The following is a 22,744-nucleotide window of genomic DNA, read 5'->3' as shown; positions in this document are numbered from 1 at the left end:
GTACTATATATGCCAGTCCTTGCCAGTAAATACATGCATACTGTACTATATATGTCAGTCCTTGCCAGTAAATACATGCATACTGTACTATATATGCCAGTCCTTGCCAGTAAATACATGCATACTGTACTATATGTGCCGGTCCTTGCCAGTAAATACATGCTGTACTATATTTGCCAGTCCTTGCCAGTAAATACATGCATACTTTACTATATATGCCAGTCCTTGCCAGTACATACATGCATACTGTACTATATATGCCAGTCCTTGCCAGTAAATGCATGCATACTGTACTCTACTGTATATGCCAGTACTTGCCAGTAAATACATGCATACTGTACTATATATGCCAGTCCTTGCCAGTAAATACATACATGCTGTACTATATGTGCCAGTCCTTGCCAGTAAATACATGCATACTGTACTATATATGCCAGTCCTTGCCAGTAAATACATACATGCTGTACTATATATGCCAGTCCTTGCCAGTAAATGCATACATTCTGTACTATATATGCCAGTCCTTGCCAGTAAATACATGCATACTGTACTATATATGCTAGTCCTTGCCAGTAAATACATGCATACTGTACTATATATGCCAGTCCTTGCCAGTAAATACATGCTGTACTATATATGCCAGTCCTTGCCAGTAACTACATGCTGTACTATATATGCCAGTCCTTGCCAGTAAATACATGCATACTGTACTATATATGCCAGTCCTTGCCAGTAAATACATGCATACTGTACTATATATGCCAGTCCTTGCCAGTAAATACATGCATACTGTACTATATTTGCCAGTCCTTGCCAGTACATACATGCATACTGTGCTATATTTCCATGACACATTTGTGTTGTATCAGCTCATGAAGAAGATGTGTAATTCCCTGTGTGGAGGTACCCCAGTAGGCATCACATATTTATAGCAGCAGTTTATGACAGAGCATAGACACACACTGTAATCATCATACACATATGATGCATCATTGAACTTGGAGCAGCAGTAGGCCTTTGCTGAGTACTGGTTCAGAAGCTACATCAGAGGGCCATTGACCTGCATTTTTTGCGAGGTCAAGTGTACTTGTAATTGAATTGAGCCACAGCCCCTCATGCTTTAAGTACAATGCAGAACATTCTTGTTGAACCTGACCCCTGTCTGTACCTTTTCTGTGCTGTACTTTATGCTGTACTATATATGAAAGTCCTTGCCAGTAAACACATGCATACTGTACTATATATGCCAGTCCTTGCCAGTAAATACATGCATGCTGTACTATATATGCCAGTCCTTGCCAGTAAATACATGCTGTACTATATATGCCAGTCCTTGCCAGTAAATACATGCTGTACTATATATGCCAGTCCTTGCCAGTAAATACATGCATACTGTACTATATATGCCAGTCTTGCCAGTAAATACATGCATACTGTACTATATGTGCCGGTCCTTGCCAGTAAATACATGCTGTACTATATATGCCAGTCCTTGCCAGTAAATACATTCATACTGTACTATATATGCCAGTCCTTGCCAGTACGTACATACATACTGTACTATATATGCCAGTCCTTGCCAGTAAATGCATGCATATTGTACTATATATGCCAGTCCTTGCCAGTAAATACATGCATACTGTACTATATATGCCAGTAAATACATGCATACTGTACTGTATATGCCAGTCCTTGCCAGTAAATACATGCATACTGTACTATATATGTCAGTCCTTGCCAGTAAATACATGCATACTGTACTATATATGCCAGTCCTTGCCAGTAAATACATGCATACTGTACTATATGTGCCGGTCCTTGCCAGTAAATACATGCTGTACTATATTTGCCAGTCCTTGCCAGTAAATACATGCATACTTTACTATATATGCCAGTCCTTGCCAGTACATACATGCATACTGTACTATATATGCCAGTCCTTGCCAGTAAATGCATGCATACTGTACTCTACTGTATATGCCAGTACTTGCCAGTAAATACATGCATACTGTACTATATATGCCAGTCCTTGCCAGTAAATACATACATGCTGTACTATATATGCCAGTCCTTGCCAGTAAATGCATACATTCTGTACTATATATGCCAGTCCTTGCCAGTAAATACATGCATACTGTACTATATATGCTAGTCCTTGCCAGTAAATACATGCATACTGTACTATATATGCCAGTCCTTGCCAGTAAATACATGCTGTACTATATATGCCAGTCCTTGCCAGTAAATACATGCATACTGTACTATATGTGCCAGTCCTTGCCCGTAAATACATGCATACTGTACTATATATGCCAGTCCTTGTCAGTACATACATGCTGTACTATATATGCCAGTCCTTGCCAGTAACTACATGCTGTACTATATATGCCAGTCCTTGCCAGTAAATACATGCATACTGTACTATATATGCCAGTCCTTGCCAGTAAATACATGCATACTGTACTATATATGCCAGTCCTTGCCAGTAAATACATGCATACTGTACTATATTTGCCAGTCCTTGCCAGTACATACATGCATACTGTGCTATATTTCCATGACACATTTGTGTTGTATCAGCTCATGAAGAAGATGTGTAATTCCCTGTGTGGAGGTACCCCAGTAGGCATCACATATTTATAGCAGCAGTTTATGACAGAGCATAGACACACACTGTAATCATCATACACATATGATGCATCATTGAACTTGGAGCAGCAGTAGGCCTTTGCTGAGTACTGGTTCAGAAGCTACATCAGAGGGCCATTGACCTGCATTTTTTGCGAGGTCAAGTGTACTTGTAATTGAATTGAGCCACAGCCCCTCATGCTTTAAGTACAATGCAGAACATTCTTGTTGAACCTGACCCCTGTCTGTACCTTTTCTGTGCTGTACTTTATGCTGTACTATATATGAAAGTCCTTGCCAGTAAACACATGCATACTGTACTATATATGCCAGTCCTTGCCAGTAAATACATGCATGCTGTACTATATATGCCAGTCCTTGCCAGTAAATACATGCTGTACTATATATGCCAGTCCTTGCCAGTAAATACATGCTGTACTATATATGCCAGTCCTTGCCAGTAAATACATGCATACTGTACTATATATGCCAGTCTTGCCAGTAAATACATGCATACTGTACTATATGTGCCGGTCCTTGCCAGTAAATACATGCTGTACTATATATGCCAGTCCTTGCCAGTAAATACATTCATACTGTACTATATATGCCAGTCCTTGCCAGTACGTACATACATACTGTACTATATATGCCAGTCCTTGCCAGTAAATGCATGCATATTGTACTATATATGCCAGTCCTTGCCAGTAAATACATGCATACTGTACTATATATGCCAGTAAATACATGCATACTGTACTGTATATGCCAGTCCTTGCCAGTAAATACATGCATACTGTACTATATATGTCAGTCCTTGCCAGTAAATACATGCATACTGTACTATATATGCCAGTCCTTGCCAGTAAATACATGCATACTGTACTATATGTGCCGGTCCTTGCCAGTAAATACATGCTGTACTATATTTGCCAGTCCTTGCCAGTAAATACATGCATACTTTACTATATATGCCAGTCCTTGCCAGTACATACATGCATACTGTACTATATATGCCAGTCCTTGCCAGTAAATGCATGCATACTGTACTCTACTGTATATGCCAGTACTTGCCAGTAAATACATGCATACTGTACTATATATGCCAGTCCTTGCCAGTAAATACATACATGCTGTACTATATATGCCAGTCCTTGCCAGTAAATGCATACATTCTGTACTATATATGCCAGTCCTTGCCAGTAAATACATGCATACTGTACTATATATGCTAGTCCTTGCCAGTAAATACATGCATACTGTACTATATATGCCAGTCCTTGCCAGTAAATACATGCTGTACTATATATGCCAGTCCTTGCCAGTAAATACATGCATACTGTACTATATGTGCCAGTCCTTGCCCGTAAATACATGCATACTGTACTATATATGCCAGTCCTTGTCAGTACATACATGCTGTACTATATATGCCAGTCCTTGCCAGTAACTACATGCTGTACTATATATGCCAGTCCTTGCCAGTAAATACATGCATACTGTACTATATATGCCAGTCCTTGCCAGTAAATACATGCATACTGTACTATATATGCCAGTCCTTGCCAGTAAATACATGCATACTGTACTATATTTGCCAGTCCTTGCCAGTACATACATGCATACTGTGCTATATTTCCATGACACATTTGTGTTGTATCAGCTCATGAAGAAGATGTGTAATTCCCTGTGTGGAGGTACCCCAGTAGGCATCACATATTTATAGCAGCAGTTTATGACAGAGCATAGACACACACTGTAATCATCATACACATATGATGCATCATTGAACTTGGAGCAGCAGTAGGCCTATGCAGTTTGCTGAGTACTGGTTCAGAAGCTACATCAGAGGGCCATTGACCTGCATTTTTTGCGAGGTCAAGTGTACTTGTAATTGAATTGAGCCACAGCCTCTCATGCTTTAAGTACAATGCAGAACATTCTTGTTGAACCTGACCCCTGTCTGTACCTTTTCTGTGCTGTACTTCTAAGGAGATGTTTGAGTCAGAGACAGCCTGCTGACAGACAGACGGAAGGTAAACAGACAGATGTAAGATGCCTCGCTAGGACGAGGTGGGTGCAAGAGTTAGGAGCAGGAGAGCACTGAGGTCCAAATAGAAAATATTTATTTGGAAGTCCCAAAACACAACAAAACAGGTCGGGAAACAAACCCAATGAAGGCGCCCAACAAAACAGGTTGGTAAACAAACCCAACGAAGGCGCCCAACAAAACAGGTCGGGAAACAAACCCAACGAAGGCGCCCAGCAAAACAGGTTGGTAAACAAACCCAACGAAGGCGCCCAGCAAAACAGGTTGGTAAACAAACCCAACGAAGGCGCCCAGCAAAACAGGTTGGTAAACAAACCCAACGAAGGCGCCCAACAAAACAGGTTGGTAAACAAACCCAACGAAGGCGCCCAACAAAACAGGTCGGTAAACAAACCCAACGAAGGCGCCCAGCAAAACAGGTCGGGAAACAAACCCAACGAAGGCGCCCAACAAAACAGGTCGGTAAACAAACCCAACGAAGGCGCCCAGCAAAACAGGTTGGTAAACAAACCCAACGAAGGCGCCCAGCAAAACAGGTCGGGAAACAAACCCAATGAAGGCACCCAACAAAACAGGTCGGGAAACAAACCCAACGAAGGCGCCCAACAAAACAGGTTGGTAAACAAACCCAACGAAGGCGCCCAACAAAACAGGTCGGGAAACAAACCCAACGAAGGCGCCCAACAAAACAGGTCGGGAAACAAACCCAACGAAGGCGCCCAACAAAACAGGTCGGGAAACAAACCCAACGAAGGCACCCAACAAAACAGGTCGGGAAACAAACCCAACGAAGGCGCCCAACAAAACAGGTCGGGAAACAAACCCAACGAAGGCGCCCAGCAAAACAGGTCGGGAAACAAACCCAATGAAGGCACCCAACAAAACAGGTCGGGAAACAAACCCAACGAAGGCGCCCAACAAAACAGGTCGGGAAACAAACCCAACGAAGGCGCCCAACAAAACAGGTCGGGAAACAAACCCAACGAAGGCGCCCAACAAAACAGGTCGGGAAACAAACCCAATGAAGGCGCCCAACAAAACAGGTCGGGAAACAAACCCAACGAAGGCGCCCAACAAAACAGGTCGGGAAACAAACCCAACGAAGGCGCCCAACAAAACAGGTCGGGAAACAAACCCAACGAAGGCGCCTAACAAAACAGGTCGGGAAACAAACCCAACGAATGGCGCCCAACAAAACAGGAATTTGAAGTGACAACAGGAGGAAAAACAATCTACTCCTAAAATAAATCACAACGACTCAAACGACCATGAGAATAGCCTGTTGCGCAATCTAGCACCAAACAACCACAGAAATCATCCCGCACAAAATACCAGCAGGCAATGAGGTTAATAAACCCACAGAAATTAACTCAATAGAACACAGGTGTAAGAAACAGACAGAACCAAAATGGATTGGTGGTAGCTAGTAGGCCGGCGACGACGACCGCCGAGCACCTCCCAAACAGGGAGAGGAGCCACCCTCGGTGGAAGTCGTGACTGCAGACAGACAGACAGGCAGACAGGCAGACAGGCAGGCAGACAGGCAGGCAGGCAGACATAACAGACAGACAGGCAGACAGACAGACAGACAGAACCAAACTAAAAAGAAAAATTGATCGGTGGTAGCTAGTAGGCCGGCGACGACGACCTAAACAGGGAGAGGAGCCACACTCGGTGGAAGTCGTGACTGCAGACAGACAGACAGACAGACAGGCAGGCAGGCAGGCAGACATAACAGTTTTATGTGGTGTTGTGTTTTCAGACAGGCAACTCCAGGGAAAGCCCAGAGCCGTTGAGCCGCTGTGGGTCCTTTCTAAATCCCGACTCAGCATAAACCGCAAGGAAAGACGACAAATTAATTTGGGTCAACCTCTGTGTCTTTATAGAGGCTATTAATGCTAATGAAGATTTATGCTTTATAATAACATACGTTGTGAGGGACACGTGCTGGGACTCACTCTGAGCAGAAGGCGGGCAGACCGAGTGGGCTTCAAGTCTTTGTTGTCTCTATTAATCCTTACACAGCTACTCTAAACACGATCCACCTCTCTAGGGGCCTCGCATCTGCACGAGGCGTATGATTCCAGCCAGGAAAATGATCACCAAGTTTACAGGCAACTTGGCAGGGAATAGTCAAACGGAATAATGAAATGTTGTCAGTTGACTCTGACTACAGCTCTCAGCCCATATGTTCTTGTGTGTCTCTGCCAAGTCTGTTCTGGGGGAAAAGAGAAAGCCCACCTTGTCTTTGTGCGTCAGAATAGGAACCTGGGTTGGTTCTCATTCAAGGTGCTTAATTAGGGACATGTTCCAGAAGCAATTCCCATCGTCTCCCTCAGAATGATGCTCAATACTGTGTATCGGAGGGAGGGGGAGGGGGAGAGAGGAAGAGTGACAGGGATACAGGTGGATTGGAGAGCATGGCTACTGGCGGAGTAGAGATGTGTGAAGCAGTCCTAGCACTAGAAAGCAATGCTTATTTTCTCTTTACCCCAGGCAGACCCAGCACGTCAACACACATACACACATACTCACACACACACACACACATGCACATGCATACTCACACACATACGCACACGCACATTATCACACACAACACTCACACACTTAAACACACAGACATTCACAGGCACACATATACACACACACACAGCATTCACGACCCACTCAGTACTAGTTGATATAACCGGGGTTAGCTTGGCCTGGTTTACAGTGCCTTGCGAAAGTATTCGGCCCCCTTGAACTTTGCGACCTTTTGCCACATTTCAGGCTTCAAACATAAAGATATAAAACTGTATTTTTTTGTGAAGAATCAACAACAAGTGGGACACAATCATGAAGTGGAACGACATTTATTGGATATTTCAAACTTTTTTAACAAATCAAAAACTGAAAAATTGGGCGTGCAAAATTATTCAGCCCCTTTACTTTCAGTGCAGCAAACTCTCTCCAGAAGTTCCGTGAGGATCTCTGAATGATCCAATGTTGACCTAAATGACTAATGATGATAAATACAATCCACCTGTGTGTAATCAAGTCTCCGCATAAATGCACCTGCACTGTGATAGTCTCAGAGGTCCGTTAAAAGCGCAGAGAGCATCATGAAGAACAAGGAACACACCAGGCAGGTCCGACCTGTTTTGTTGGGCGCCTTCGTTGGGTTTGTTTCCCGACCTGTTTTGTTGGGTGCCTTCGTTGGGTTTGTTTCCCGACCTGTTTTGCTGGGCGCCTTCGTTGGGTTTGTTTCCCGACCTGTTTTGTTGGGCGCCTTCGTTGGGTTTGTTTCCCGACCTGTTTTGTTGGGCGCCTTCGTTGGGTTTGTTTCCCGACCTGTTTTGCTGGGCGCCTTCGTTGGGTTTGTTTACCGACCTGTTTTGCTGGGCGCCTTCGTTGGGTTTGTTTCCCGACCTGTTTTGCTGGGCGCCTTCGTTGGGTTTGTTTCCCGACCTGTTTTGTTGGGCGCCTTCGTTGGGTTTGTTTCCCGACCTGTTTTGCTGGGCGCCTTCGTTGGGTTTGTTTACCGACCTGTTTTGCTGGGCGCCTTCATTGGGTTTGTTTCCCGACCTGTTTTGTTGGGCGCCTTCGTTGGGTTTGTTTACCAACCTGTTTTGTTGGGCGCCTTCGTTGGGTTTGTTTCCCGACCTGTTTTGTTGGGCGCCTTCGTTGGGTTTGTTTACCGACCTGTTTTGCTGGGCGCCTTCATTGGGTTTGTTTCCCGACCTGTTTTGTTGGGCGCCTTCGTTGGGTTTGTTTCCCGACCTGTTTTGTTGGGCGCCTTCGTTGGGTTTGTTTCCCGACCTGTTTTGTTGGGCGCCTTCATTGGGTTTGTTTCCCGACCTGTTTTGTTGGGCGCCTTCGTTGGGTTTGTTTCCCGACCTGTTTTGTTGGGCGCCTTCGTTGGGTTTGTTTACCGACCTGTTTTGCTGGGCGCCTTCGTTGGGTTTGTTTCCCGACCTGTTTTGTTGGGCGCCTTCATTGGGTTTGTTTCCCGACCTGTTTTGCTGGGCGCCTTCATTGGGTTTGTTTCCCGACCTGTTTTGTTGGGCGCCTTCGTTGGGTTTGTTTACCGACCTGTTTTGTTGGGCGCCTTCGTTGGGTTTTCTATATATATACAGTTTTATATCTTTATGTTTGAAGCCTGAAATGTGGCAAAAGGTCGCAAAGTTCAAGGGGGCCGAATACTTTCGCAAGGCACTGTACATTAAGGAATCATATTCCCTTACATATGGGAATTGTTTAACAGTGTTGCATTGAGCCACTCAACTATTTCCCTAGGTAAGGACATAAGGGGTTTTACAGTGGTTTGAAGTCATATATGGCAGAAAGAATATCTGTTACCATGGAGACGGCCTGATTCACTGACTAAACGTTTGTTCAAAGTGATCGCAAAGTTAAGGAAACTTTAAGCTAAAGATGAGGGGGAAATTAGCACTGGGCCATTAGACTATGTGTTGTGGTGAACCAGGCTGAGAGGCTGAGCTGTTAGACTGAGTGTTGGGGCCCTGGTCTCCTCTTCTCTAGTGGTGTCCCCAGTGGACCCTGGTCTGTAAACAGAGGCTCTGACCTATCTAATGCTGATCTGATGGACTTTCTGTCAGGCCCACCAATAACAGCTCCCCCCCTGACGACCTGAAGAAGCTGCAGCTCGCTTCATTTTAAGAGGAAGAGCAACTACATACAGCAGACACTACGTGTGTGTGTGTGTGTGTGTGTGTGTGTGTGTGTGTGTGTGTGTGTGTGTGTGTGTGTGTGTGTGTGTGTGTGTGTGTGTGTGTGTGTGTGGATTGTTCTCTCCTCTCTCCGTCTCTAGCAGCAGCTTGGTGTATATCACATCTCCAGGTATTTACAGTGCCTTCGGAAAGTATTCAGACCCCTTGACTTTTTCCACATGTTGTTAGGTTACAGCCTAACAAATTACAAATTAGGTTACAGCCTAATTGATTAAATTGTTTTTTCCCTCATCAGTCTACACACAATACCGCATGACAATGGGCTATGCCAGCAGCATACCACCCTGCATGCCACTGCTGGCTTACTTCTGAAGCTAAGCAGGGTTGGTCCTGGTCAGTCCCTGGATGGGAGACCAGATGCTGCTGGAAGTGGTGTTGGAGGGCCAGTAGGAGGCACTCTTTCCTCTGGTCTAAAAATAAATAAATATCCCAATTCCCCAAGGCAATGATTGGGGACACTGCCCTGTGTAGAGTGCCGTCTTTCGGATGGGATGTTAAACGGGTGTCCTGACTCTGAGGTCGTTAAAGATCCCATGGCACTTATCGTAGGGGTGTCCTGGCTAAATTCCCAATCTGGCCCTCAAACCATCATGGTCACCTAAGAATCCCCAGTTTACAATTGGCTCATCCCTCTCCCCTGTAACTATTCCCCAGGTCCCCAGTGTTCTCAGTCAAATAACGGAGAAATAAAAAAACAAAGCATGACGAAGCAAAAACATTTTTTTTATACCCAAGAAGACTGGAGGCTGTAATTGCTGCAAAGATGCTTCAACAAAGTACTGAGTAAATACTTACGTAAAAGTGATATTTCAGTTGTTTTTATTTATACATTTGCAAAAATGTCTAAAAACCTGTTTTTGCTTTGTCGTTATGGGGTATTATTGTGTGTAGATGGCTGAGGAAATTATTGGCACACTTGTATTTGGGGATTTTCTCCCATTCTTCTCTGCAGATCCTCTCTGTCAGGTTGGATGGTGGGTGTTGCTGCACAGCTTTTTTCAGGTCTCTCCAGAGATGTTCGATCGGGTTCATGTCGGAGCTCTGGCTGGGTCAGTCAAGGACATTCAGAGACTTGTCCCGAAGCCACTACTGCGTTGTCTTGGCTGTGTGCTTAGGGTTGTTGTCCTGTTGGAAGGTGAACCTTCGCCCCAGTCTGAAGTCCTGAGCGCTCTGGAGGTTTTCATCAAGGATCTCTCTGTACTTTGCTCCATTCATCTTTGCCTCAATCCTGACTAGTCTCCCAGTCGCTGCCGCTGAAAAACATCCCCACAGCATGATGCTGCCACCACCATGCTTTACCGTAGGGATGGTGCCAGGTTTTCTCCAGACATTTGGCATTCAGGCCAAATAGTTCCATCTGGTTTCATCAGACCAGAGAATTGTATTTCTCATGGTCTAGGAGTCATTGGTGGAGTGCTGCAGAGATGGTTGTCTTTCTGTAAGGTTCTCCCATCTCCACAGAGGAACTCTAGAGCTCTTTCAGAGTGACCATTGGGTTTTTGGTCACTTCCCTGACCAAGGCCCTTCTCCCCCGATTGCTCAGTTTGGCCGGGCGGCCTGTTTTAGGAAGAGTATGTTGGTTCCAAACTTCTTCCATTTAAGAATGATGGGGGCCAATGTGTTCTTGGGGACCTTCAATGCTGCAGAAATGTTTTGATATCCTTCCCCATATCTGTGCCTCAACAAAATCCTGTCTCGGAGCTCTACGGACAATTCCTATGACCTCTTGGCTTGGGTTTTGCTCTGACATGCACTGTGAACTGTGGGACCTTATATAGACAGGTGTGTGCCTTTCCAAATCATGTCCAATCAATTGAATTTACTACAGGAGGACTCCAATCAAGTTGAAGAAACATCTCAAGGATGATCAATGGAAGCAGGATGCACCTGAGCTCAATTTTGAGTCTCATTGCAAAGTGTCTGAATACTTTTGTAAATAAGGTATTTCTGTTTTTATTTTAATACATTTCCAAAAATGTCTAAAAACCTGTTTTTTCTTTGTCGTTATGGGGTATTATTGTGTGTAGATGGCTGAGGAAATTATTTTATTTAATCCATTTTAGAATACGGTTGTAACATAACAAATGTGGAAAATGTCAAGAGGTCTGAATACTTTCCAAAGGCCCTATAGGTGGAATGAGGCACAGCCAGGCATCAGAGAGCATCAGAAATGTACACTCTTCACCAATTACCAATTACATGTAAGCCTCACCCGATTAGAATCCTCATCACAGACCTGGTTGTAACATAACCAATGTGGAAAATGTCAAGGGGTCTGAATACTTTCCAAAGGCCCTATAGGTGGAATGAGGCACAGCCAGGCATCAGAGAGCATCAGAAATGTACACTCTTCACCAATTACCAATTACATGTAAGCCTCACCCGATTAGAATCCTCATCACAGACCTGGTAATAACCATAACAACTCCCATCCTATCCTCCATTTACACATTCACAAAACTGTGAGAGTGTGGAAGGCTCTCTCCGACTCCGAGCTGTCAGTCATCAAAGCGATTGTCACAGGGAGGGAGAGAGCGAGGGGAAGTGAGAGAGTAAGAGAGGGGAGGTGAGCTGGGGGAGGCAGAAGGCATGCAGACACACACATCGTTTCATCATCAGAGGTTTCAAAAAGCCACGGTGCCGAAAAAACACATGGTGATGTGGATAAATGAGCCAATCACTCAGCTGGAAGCATTTGCCATTTTATATCCCTAACTGATGCTCATTCACTTCTCCCTCTGAATATTAATGGAAGAAATGTACCCTGGTCCAAAGGAAAAAGAAAAACGTGGGTAAAGGCATAAATATCATAGAGGCGATGGATGAGTGTTGTCAGGCAGTGAGACTTCTGTCGGAGGAGGAAATCAGATCTGGGAGTAGAACAGATCTGGGCCAGGCTCTCTGTCTGTCTGTCTGTCTGTCTCTCTGTCTGTCTGTTCAAGCCCCCTTGTGTGCTGCCATAGATTTACATTAGAAGTGCCCATCCAAAATGACGTTATATCTACCAGAACTTTGATTGGACTGATCATGTCAACATCATACTTTCAAAATCTTAGCTAGCAAGCTAGACAAGCAGTCATCTTCATGAATCATGTTGACAATCTACTGGCAAATCCTTTCACGTCTGAAAGGGTCTCTTTTCCAAACTTCATTCACACGCAACACCATGGACACAAAAAGGTTGAATACATTGGCCCTGCTGACAATCCAGCATGACTTCTGCCTCGTTCAAAACAAATGGAAACTCGGAATTGGGAAATCTCAGACTTCAGTGAGTTTAAGACCACTGGGAACTCTGAAAAAAACGAGTTCGGACTTGGAAAACATGTTTTGAATAGTCATCCAACTCGGAATTCCAAGTCACGAACTCGGGCCTCTTTCTAGAGCTCCAACCTGAAGATCACTGATGTCATGATTCAACTTTGTATTTTTATGAGTTCCCAGTTGTCTTGAAAGCACCATACATCCAGAGAATACCACAGTTTGATGACAACATTTGCCCACAAGAAGGACCGCCGCGCCACCTTCCTGTTCAAGTGAGCAAAGCACAACAACAATGAGTCCAAAAATGTATTGTATGCTGCTGCATAAATTATGTAAAATGTGTACTGCTAAGAAAGTAATACTAGTTGTATGTTGTGTAGTAAGCTGTTAGTAGCCCATGTGCCTCACCCTAATAAATTGGTCCCTTTCCACCTCAGAACTTAGCCTACTGTTCTGACTTGGTGGTTCACATATAGCCTAAAGATTTAGATAAATGTCATAATCGAATACTGTAAGAGCTTCTTTGTCTGCTTATTTTCCCCCTTTATTTATCCTATAGTTCTGACTTGGTGTTCAGGGAGAATACTGTAAGAACTGCCCATCTTATTAATTCTGTCGCTGTACATTTCAGAAGTGCTGAACAAATAGTTATGTTGAATACAAATCAAATCAAATTGTATTTGTCACATGCGCCGAATACAACAGGTGTAGACAGGTGTAGACCTTACCGTGAAATGCTTACTTACAAGTCCTTAACCAAAAATACAGTTAAAGAAATTGAGTTAAGAAAATATTTTACTAAATAAACTAATGTAAAATTTTTACAGCAGCACAGTAAATTAACAATAACGAGGCTATATACAGAGGGTACCGGTACCGAGTCAACGTCCATCTTAGCTCGCTCATTAATGTCAAAATTATGTATTGCCTCTTATCCGCTCATCGTTCTCTTATGCCATATATTGTACATCTCAATTGTTATAGGTCTGTTGCTTATGTAGGTCTATCTCATTGGTATCTAATTTATCATTTTAGGCAATTTCAGAATGATTTCCTTGTTTTGCTTACTTTGTGTATTATAATTAACTCATATGCTTTTCTTGACGAGGAGATACTATATAATGTTGTTGGGTCTGTAACCATGTCTTCCAGTGACAGTCTCTTCCCATTCAAAAAGAAAATGAAACAAAAGGTTCAGTAGTAGTGCTAATGATATAAGAATAAACATTATGAATTTACTGAACAGAAATGTAATAATGTTGGTGTATGATTCAGAAGTCAAAACTAATTTTGCCATTTGTTATTATTGAAGGAGAATGCGGTCTTATCAACTTACACAAATCCACAAGGAGTCAGTAGTAACCAAATGTGTTTAACGTCTCTGGTACAAGTGGGATGCTAGCGACAACAGCCAGTGAAATTGCAGGGCGCCAAATTCAAAACAACAGAAATCTCATAATTAAAATTCCTCAAACATACAAGTATTATACACCATTTTAAAGATAAACTTCTTGTAAATCCAACCACAGTGTTCCCGATTTCGAATAGGCTTTATGGCAAAAGCACACCAAACGATTACAGAAAACCATACAGCCATTTTCCAGCCAAGGAGAGGGCTCACAAAAGTCAGAAATTAAATTAATCACTCACAGGACTTCATGTCACACAATAAATGTGTGTTTTTTTCAATAAAGTTCATCTTTATGTCCAAAAACCTCATTTGAAATTGGTGTGTTATGTTCAGAAAAGCATTGTCTCAAACAAACATCCGGTGAAAGTGCAGAAAGCCACATCAAATTACAGAAATACTCATCATAAACATTGATAAAGATACAAGTGTTAAACGTAAGAATAAAGACAAACTTCTCCTTAATGCAACCGCTGTGTCAGATTTCAAAAAGGCTTTATGGCGAAAACACATTTTGCGATTATGTTAGGTCAGCGCCTAGCCACAGAACACCATACAGCCATTTTCCAACTAAGGAGAGGTGTCATAAAAGTAAGAAATAGCATTCAAATTAATCACTTACCTTTGATGATCTTCATCTGGTGGCCCTCCCAGGTCTCCATGTTAGACAATAAATGTTTGTTTTGTTCGATAATGATTATGATCAAAAACGTCCTTTTTGTTTGCGTGTTTAGTCCAGTAATCCGAATGCACAAGTCCAGACATTTTTTTTTTTTAAGTACAATAAAAGTTTGTAGAAACATGTCAAACGATGATTAAAATCAATCCTCATGTTGTTTTTGTCATAAATAATCAATAATATTTCAACCAGACAAAAGCTTCGTCAATAGAAAAGGAGAAACAAGAAAGGCACGCTCCCGATCACGCGCTTGGTTCATGTCTGGAAATTTCCACTGTCCTCTCATTGAAAATGCTGTATCGCACTCATTTTTCAGAGTAAAAGCCTGAAACAATGCCTAAAGACTGATCACATGTAGAGGAAGCCATAGAGACCGTGTACTGGGTCCTAAGTCGTTGTATGGTGGATAGGCTTTCAATGGAAAAACAGCCTTTCAAAATAATAGTACTTCCTGGTTGGATTTTCCTCAGATTTTCACCTGCCATATCAGTTCTGTTATACTTACAGACATTATTTTAACAGTTTTGGAAACTTTATAGTGTTTTCTATCCAAATCTACTAATCTATCCAAATCTACTAATTTACTTGTATGCATATCCTAGCTTCTGGGCCTGAGTAGCAGGCAGTTTAATTTGGGCATGCTGCCCCCTACCCTAGTGAAGTTAAGCAAGTCAGCCATATCAGCTATGGTTTTTAAAAAGGCAGTAAATGAGGCTGAATGAACTGTTGCGCTGCCAGACAAGGCTCCACTGGTAGCCAGGTATAGTGGTGGTAAGGATTCATTCCATGGTGGTGAAAGGAAATATCTGCTGTTGGGACAGCTTTATGTGGGCACAAACAATTTGTGGGCACCATTTGGCACCGTTATAATGCAATTAATGTATTGTTTGGTGTTGGGTTCTGTTGTGTTGTGTTGTGTTGTGTAGTGGCTATGCTGGCATGCATCTCAACGTCAACAGTGAAGAGGCGACTCCAGGATGATGGCCTTCTAGGCAGAGTTGCAAAGAAAAAGCCATATATCAGAATGGCCAATAAAAATAAAAGATTAAGATGGGCCTAGAAGGCCAGCATCCCGGAATCGCCTCTTCACTGTTGACGTTGAGACTGGTGTTTTGAGGATACTATTTAATGAAGCTGCCAGTTGAGGACTTGTGAGGCATCTGTTTCTCAAACTAGATACTCTAATGTACTTGTCCTCTTGCTCAGTTGTGCACCGGGGCCTCCCACTCCTCTTTCTATTCTGGTTAGAGACAGTTTGCGCTGTTCTGTGAAGGGAGTAGCACACAGCGTTGTACAAGATCTTCAGTTTCTTGGCAATTTCTCGCATGGAATAGCCTTCATTTCTCAGAACAAGAATGGACTGACGAGTTTCAGAAGAAAGTTCTTTGTTTCTGGCCATTTTGAGCCTGTAATCGAACCCACAAATACTGATGCTCCAGATACTCAAATAGTCGAAAGAAGGCCAGTTTTATTGATTCGTTAATCAGCACAACAGTTTTCAGCTGTGCTAACATGAGTGCAAAAGTTTTTATTAATGATGATGTTAGCCTTTTAAAATTATAAACTTGGATTAGCTAACACAACGTGTATTGGAACACAGGATTGATGGTTGCTGATAATGGGCCTCTGTATGCCTACATTATGTAGATATTCCTTAACAAATCAGCTGTTTCCAGCTACCATAGTCATTTACAACATTAACAATGTCTACACTGTATTTATGATTAAAATGTGCTTTTCTTTCAAAAACAAGGACATTTCTATATGACCCCAAACTTTTGAACAGTTTGTGTGTGTGTGTGTGTGTGTGTGTGTGTGTGTGTGTGTGTGTGTGTGTGTGTGTGTGTGTGTGTGTGTGTGTGTGTGTGTGTGTGTGTGTGTGTGTCTGTGTGTGTCTGTGTGTGTGTGTGTGTAGCTCCCAGTGTCCCCATTCTCCCCATTTCTGTGGATAACAACACAGTCTACGCAAATGTGAGCCAAGTTGGACATTCATACAAAGACCATCCACGGAGCAGGCAAACTGTTAGGGAAGGTATTAGGGTAGAAGGGGGAATCTAGGGCTGATTGGGGTGTGATCTAAACAGACAGCAGACATTGCCCTGCAGGACCAGCAATAACACACCAGGACATTCTAATCTCCACCCAATGGACAGAATTGAGTAAACACATAGTGTTCACAACAAGGTCTCAAAATCTCACTGCAGAATTAGACATTTTTGCACTTTTCTCCAAATGTCAAATTTCGAAGTTCCTCCATACATAAAATGTCTAAATTAAGGTTAAGGGTTAAGGTTTTGGATTGGGTTAAAACATTAAGTTTAGGCATTCATTCCAAATGGTTAAGTTAAGGGTCAAGGTTTTGGATAAGTTTAAAACAAAACAATGAAACAAAACAATTAAAACAAAACAAGTGTCTACAACTGAGATGGAACTCGCAGCCTTCAGACCCGTAGTCATGGAATGATGTACATCCACAACGCCCTAGATAAGAAAAACCCAAGCCTACTTGATGCTAATAGCACTCACTGTTGCCCCTACTGGCCATTTTTGAAAGCATTTCCCGACCTACTCAGGACATGGACAGACGTCCAATTTCGAAGTCAATCTTGAGCGATCTGGCTGACTGTTCAGTGCAATTTATTGGAACACCAGAGTATTATATGATGATTAAACCCACCTGGGCAGCAGAGACTGTGTGTGTGGGCTGTAGTGAGTTGTGGAGAGAACAGAGAGTCAGCTGTCTACTCTCTCCGTGAAGTCTGGATGATACTTCAAAACAGAAGATCGAGTGATTTTCACATTATCTCTCATCTTTGCTCTGTATAATTCATCCTATAAGTGAAAGTTTGGCCTCCCCCTTATCCACACACAAACGCGCACGCACCTGCACACGCACACACACACACACACAGGTACACGCACAGGCACACACACACAGGCACACACACACACACACACACACACACACACACACACACACACACACACACACACACACACACACACACACACACACTCACTCACTGGGCTATGGTGTGTGCGTGTGTTATCTTGGAGCCTGCTGGGAGCAGAAGGGGAGATTAGTGTCTGCAGCCATGCAGATGTGTTCACTCACCTAATTACACAGGCCTCCACAGCGCAGCGCATAGCAAAGTGTGTGTGCGTGAGTGTGTTTGCACATGCATTGGTGTGTGTGTGTGTGTGTGTGTGTGTGTGTGTGTGTGTGTGTGTGTGTGTGTGTGTGTGTGTGTGTGTGTGTGCCTACATGCGTTAGGCAATTTGTTCGGTGCTATGGCAATTCGCCATTCGTTCAACATGCATTCCTACATTCTGTGTACAAATGTGCCTGTGTTTGTGCGTTTTACGTTTTACTGTAGTTACCCTCTCACTACATGTTAAGTATTGCTTCTTATTATGAGGGGGTGCAGCTGAGCAGTTTGCTACATGTTGTTCCCCATACTGGGAGCTAATGGAGACTATATTGCTTTGAGCGCCAGCCATTGGGAGGTTGTTAATAGTGATCGTGAGCGGGGCTCTCTTCTGCTGGAGATGGAGTGTTTTCAGAACCATGGACAGCTCCCGAGCGGTCCACTTCAAACCTTCCTCCAGGTAAAGAGGTGTCTGAGGACTCTATTATCATGGCACCGCATTGTGGAGAACAGGTCCTTACTAGCTATCGCATCGTATGTAGCCGCTCTGACTAATATAAGTGGACTGGACAGCCCCAGCTAGCACTCAAACACTTACAAACACACACAGACACACACACACACACACACACACACACATACAGAGACAAACACAGACACACACTCACACACACACACACACACACACATACAGAGACAAACACAGACACACACTCTCACACACACACACACACACACATACAGAGACAAACACAAACACAGACACACACACAGACACACACACACACACACACACATACATACAGAGACAAACACAAACACAGACACACACACACACACACACACACACACACACACACGCAGACACACACACAGAGACACACACAGACACACACACACACACACACACACACACACACACACACACACACACATACACAGACACACACACAGAGACACACACACACACACACACACACACACACACACACACACACACACACACACACACACACACACACACACACACACACACACATACAGAGACAAACACAGACACACACTCACACACACACACACACACACACATACAGAGACAAACACAAACACAGACACACACACACACACACACACACACACACACACACATACATACAGAGACAAACACAAACACAGACACACACACACACACACACACACACATATACAGAGACACACATACAGAGACACACACACAGAGACACACACACAGAGACACACACACAGATGTAGGGATAGACACACACACATTTACATTGACATATGTCGTGAAATTGTTAGCTGTTAATTGTTAGATATCACTGCACTGTCAGAGCTAAAAAAAAACACAAGCATTTCGCAACACCAACAACGTCACTTAATAAAGGCACATCTGGGGAAGGGTTCCAAAAAATGTCTGCAGCATCTGTATGTGACCAATAACATTTTATTTGATATTTTAGCAGACGCACATACCCTGAGCGACTTACTAGAGATACCTTGCTCAAGAGCACATCGGCAGATTTTTCATCTAGTCTGCTCAGAGATTGGAACCAGCAACCTTTAGATTACTGGTCCAACGCTCTTAACCACTAGGCTACCTGCCACTCACTCTCTAACACACACCCACGCATGCACGCTCACTCACTCACTCACTCACTCACTGAACCCACCCACCCCCCAACCCTCCTCTGAGCTCTTCTCAGGCCAGCCTGTCAGTGTCTGCATGCTAAGCAGGGCCCCATACGGCCCAATTTACTGGTGTCACTTTAGATTTGTTGGAGGAAAGGCTGAGGCCATCTCTCTTTGATCCCCACTCTGCAGGGGTTGGAGGGGAAGGGGGGTTGGCTGGGTTGACACACAAACACTGATCCCCCATCCCCAAACACAGATGCATACACTCTCTTTGTTTCCCACACACACATACACACACTCCCACTCTCTTTGTTTCCCACACACCCCCTCTGTAGACACTGAGGACAGGTGCAGCATGTAGTAAACCCCCACAAAGACAGAGGGATAGATGGAGAGATGAGATGGAAGGATGGAGGGAGGAAGAGGCTCAGTGCTGACAGGGCTGTGACAGGGATGGAGGAAGGGAGAGGCTCAGTGCTGACAGGGCTGTGACATGGCTGTGACAGGGCTGTGACATGGCTGCAACAGGGCTGTGACATGGCTGTGACAGGGATGGAGGAAGGGAGAGAGAGGGATAGATGGAGAGATGAGATGGAAGGATGGAGGGAGGAAGAGGCTCAGTGCTGACAGGGCTGTGACAGGGATGGAGGAAGGGAGAGGCTCAGTGCTGACAGGGCTGTGACATGGCTGTGACAGGGCTGTGACATGGCTGCAACAGGGCTGTGACATGGCTGTGACAGGGCTGTGACATGGCTCTGACAGGGCTTAATCAGCCTGGAGAGTGTCTCCACTGGAAGATATTTCTGGGGATTGTTGTCATTTGTTATCATTTGCCTTTCACAAGGCTTCGCTGCTTCCTCATACTGCTCCCATCCCAGCCCACAGCCGAACTAGGATTAGGCCTGGAGGGAGGGATGGAGGGACGGAGGGAGGGAGGGAGGGAGGGAGGGAGGGAGGGAGGGAGGGAGGGAGGGATAACGGAGAGTCATATTGCTGGAGTAAGGGAGAGTATTTGTATGTATTAAAGATCCCCATTAACTGTTGCCAACGCACCTATGTGAGAATGCTATTAATTGACTACACCTCAGCGTTCAACACCATAGTCCCTTCAAAACTCATCACTAAGCTAAGGACCCTGGGTCTAAACACCCCCCCTCTGCAACTGGATCTTGGACTTCATGACGGGCTGCCCCCAGGTGGTGAGGGTAGGTAGCAACACATCTGCCATGCTGATCCTCAACACTGGAGCTCCACAGGGGTGCGTGCTCAGTCCACTCCTGTTCTCCCTGTTCACCCACGACTGCATGGCCAGGCACGACTCCAAGACCATCATTAAGTTTGCAGCACAACAGTTGTAGGCCTGATCACCGACAATGACGAGACAGCCTAAAAGGAGGAGGTCAGAGACCTGACGTTGTGGTGCCAGAATAACAACCTATCCCTCAATGTGATCAAGACAAAGGAGATGATTGTGGACTACAGGAAAAGAAGGACCAAGGGGCTGTCTTTGGTGTCCACATCAACAACAAACTAGGATGGTCCAAAAGACAGTCGTGAAGACAAAAGCAACAAAACCTATTCCCCCTCAGGAAATTGAAAACATTTGGCATGGGTTGTCAGATCCTCAAAAGGTTCTACAGCTGCAACATCGAGAGCATCCTGACTGGTTGCATCACTGCCTGGCATAGCAACTGCTCGGCTTCCGACTGCAAGGCACTACAGAGGGTAGTGCGTACAGCCCAGTACATCACTGGGGCAAAGCTGCCTGCCATCCAGGACCTCTACACCAGGTGGTGTCAGAGGAAGGCCCTAAAAATTGTCAAATACCCCAGCCACCCCAGTCATAGACTGTTTTCTCTACTACCGCATGGCAAGCGGTACTGGAGCGCCAAGTCTACGACCAAATGGCCTCTCAACAGTTTTTACCTCCAAGCTGTAAAACTCCTAAACAGGTAATCAAATGGACTATTTTCATTGCCCCCCCCCCCCCTTTTACGCTGCTGCTGCATAGTCACTTTAACTATACATCCATGTACATATTACCTCAATTAGCCCGATTAACCGGTGACCCCTCACATTGACTCTGTACTGAAGCCACCTGTATAGAGCCTCACTACTGGTATTTTCACTGTCATTTTACTGTTTTTTATTGCGTTGTTATTTCACTGAACACGAGAAGGTTTCATTTTATTTTTGGCAGTGAAACGAGGCTACTCAGGCGAGAAAAAAAACTCACCCAAATGTAAAATTGGAAAATATAAATGGACTGTTTGAAAATGTGAAGGAAAAATATTCTAATAATCATATTATTATTATTATTTTAAATGTAATGTGAATCACATTTTTATTTGGCGTACCCTGCAGTTTGGGAATACCTGGTGTAGACTAACCCCTCTCTCTCTCTCTCTTTCTCTCTCTTTGTCTTTCTCTCTTTCTCAATTCAATTTCAATTCAATTCAAGGGTCTTTATTGGCATGAGAAACATGTTTACATTCTTTCTCTCTCTCTATCTCTTTGTCTCGCTCTCGCTCTTGCTCTCTCGCTCTTTGTGCAGACACGGAGGGCTGTGAACACACATGGAGGAAGTTCCATGGCCACTGCTACAGGTACTTCAGCCGCAGACATACCTGGGAGGACGCAGAGAAGGACTGCAGGGAGCACAGCGGACACTTGGCTAGCATACACACACTCCATGAGCAGGACTTCATCAACGGTGGGTGTCTTTCAATCATTACGACCTTACAGAATTTATAATTAAGTGTAGTCTCGTGTTTTGGCACTGATCCAGAAGCCATCCCAGTTGGAGTTAGAAGAGGAGAGGAATAGAGGGATGGAGGGAGAGAGAGAGGAATAGAGGGGTGGAGAGAGAGAGGAATAGAGGGATGGAGGGAGAGACAGAAGAATAGAGGGATGGAGGGAGAGAGATATGGAGGGAGAGAGAGATGAATAGAGGGGTGGAGAGAGAGAGGAATAGAGGGATGGAGGGAGAGAGAGAGGAATAGAGGGATGGAGGGAGAGACAGAAGAATAGAGGGATGGAGGGAGAGAGAGATGGAGGGAGAGAGAGATGAATAGAGGGATGGAGGGAGAGAGAGATGGAGGAAGAGACAGAGGAATAGAGGGATGGAGGGAGAGAGAGATGGAGGAAGAGACAGTGGAATAGAGGGATGGAGGGAGAGAG

General features: G+C 44.2%; 1 protein-coding gene across 1 annotated transcript in view; it reads left to right on the top strand.

Annotated features, from left to right (window-relative positions):
- LOC139415575 (neurocan core protein-like) overlaps positions 1-22,744 on the top strand; it is a gene marked incomplete at its 5' end in the record, with an annotated part of 185,225 nt that overhangs the window by 124,631 nt on the left and 37,850 nt on the right. The window contains one exon of the mRNA XM_071163689.1: positions 22,119-22,277. Coding sequence (XP_071019790.1) covers positions 22,119-22,277 — 159 coding nt within the window. The remainder of the gene's footprint in view (positions 1-22,118; positions 22,278-22,744) is intronic.

The sequence above is a fragment of the Oncorhynchus clarkii genome, chromosome 1, assembly GCF_045791955.1.
Source record: "Oncorhynchus clarkii lewisi isolate Uvic-CL-2024 chromosome 1, UVic_Ocla_1.0, whole genome shotgun sequence".
Classification (NCBI taxonomy): Eukaryota; Metazoa; Chordata; class Actinopteri; order Salmoniformes; family Salmonidae; genus Oncorhynchus; species Oncorhynchus clarkii.
The sequence above is the reverse complement of the archived record's forward strand: the minus strand, read 5'-3'. Positions and strand labels throughout refer to the sequence as shown.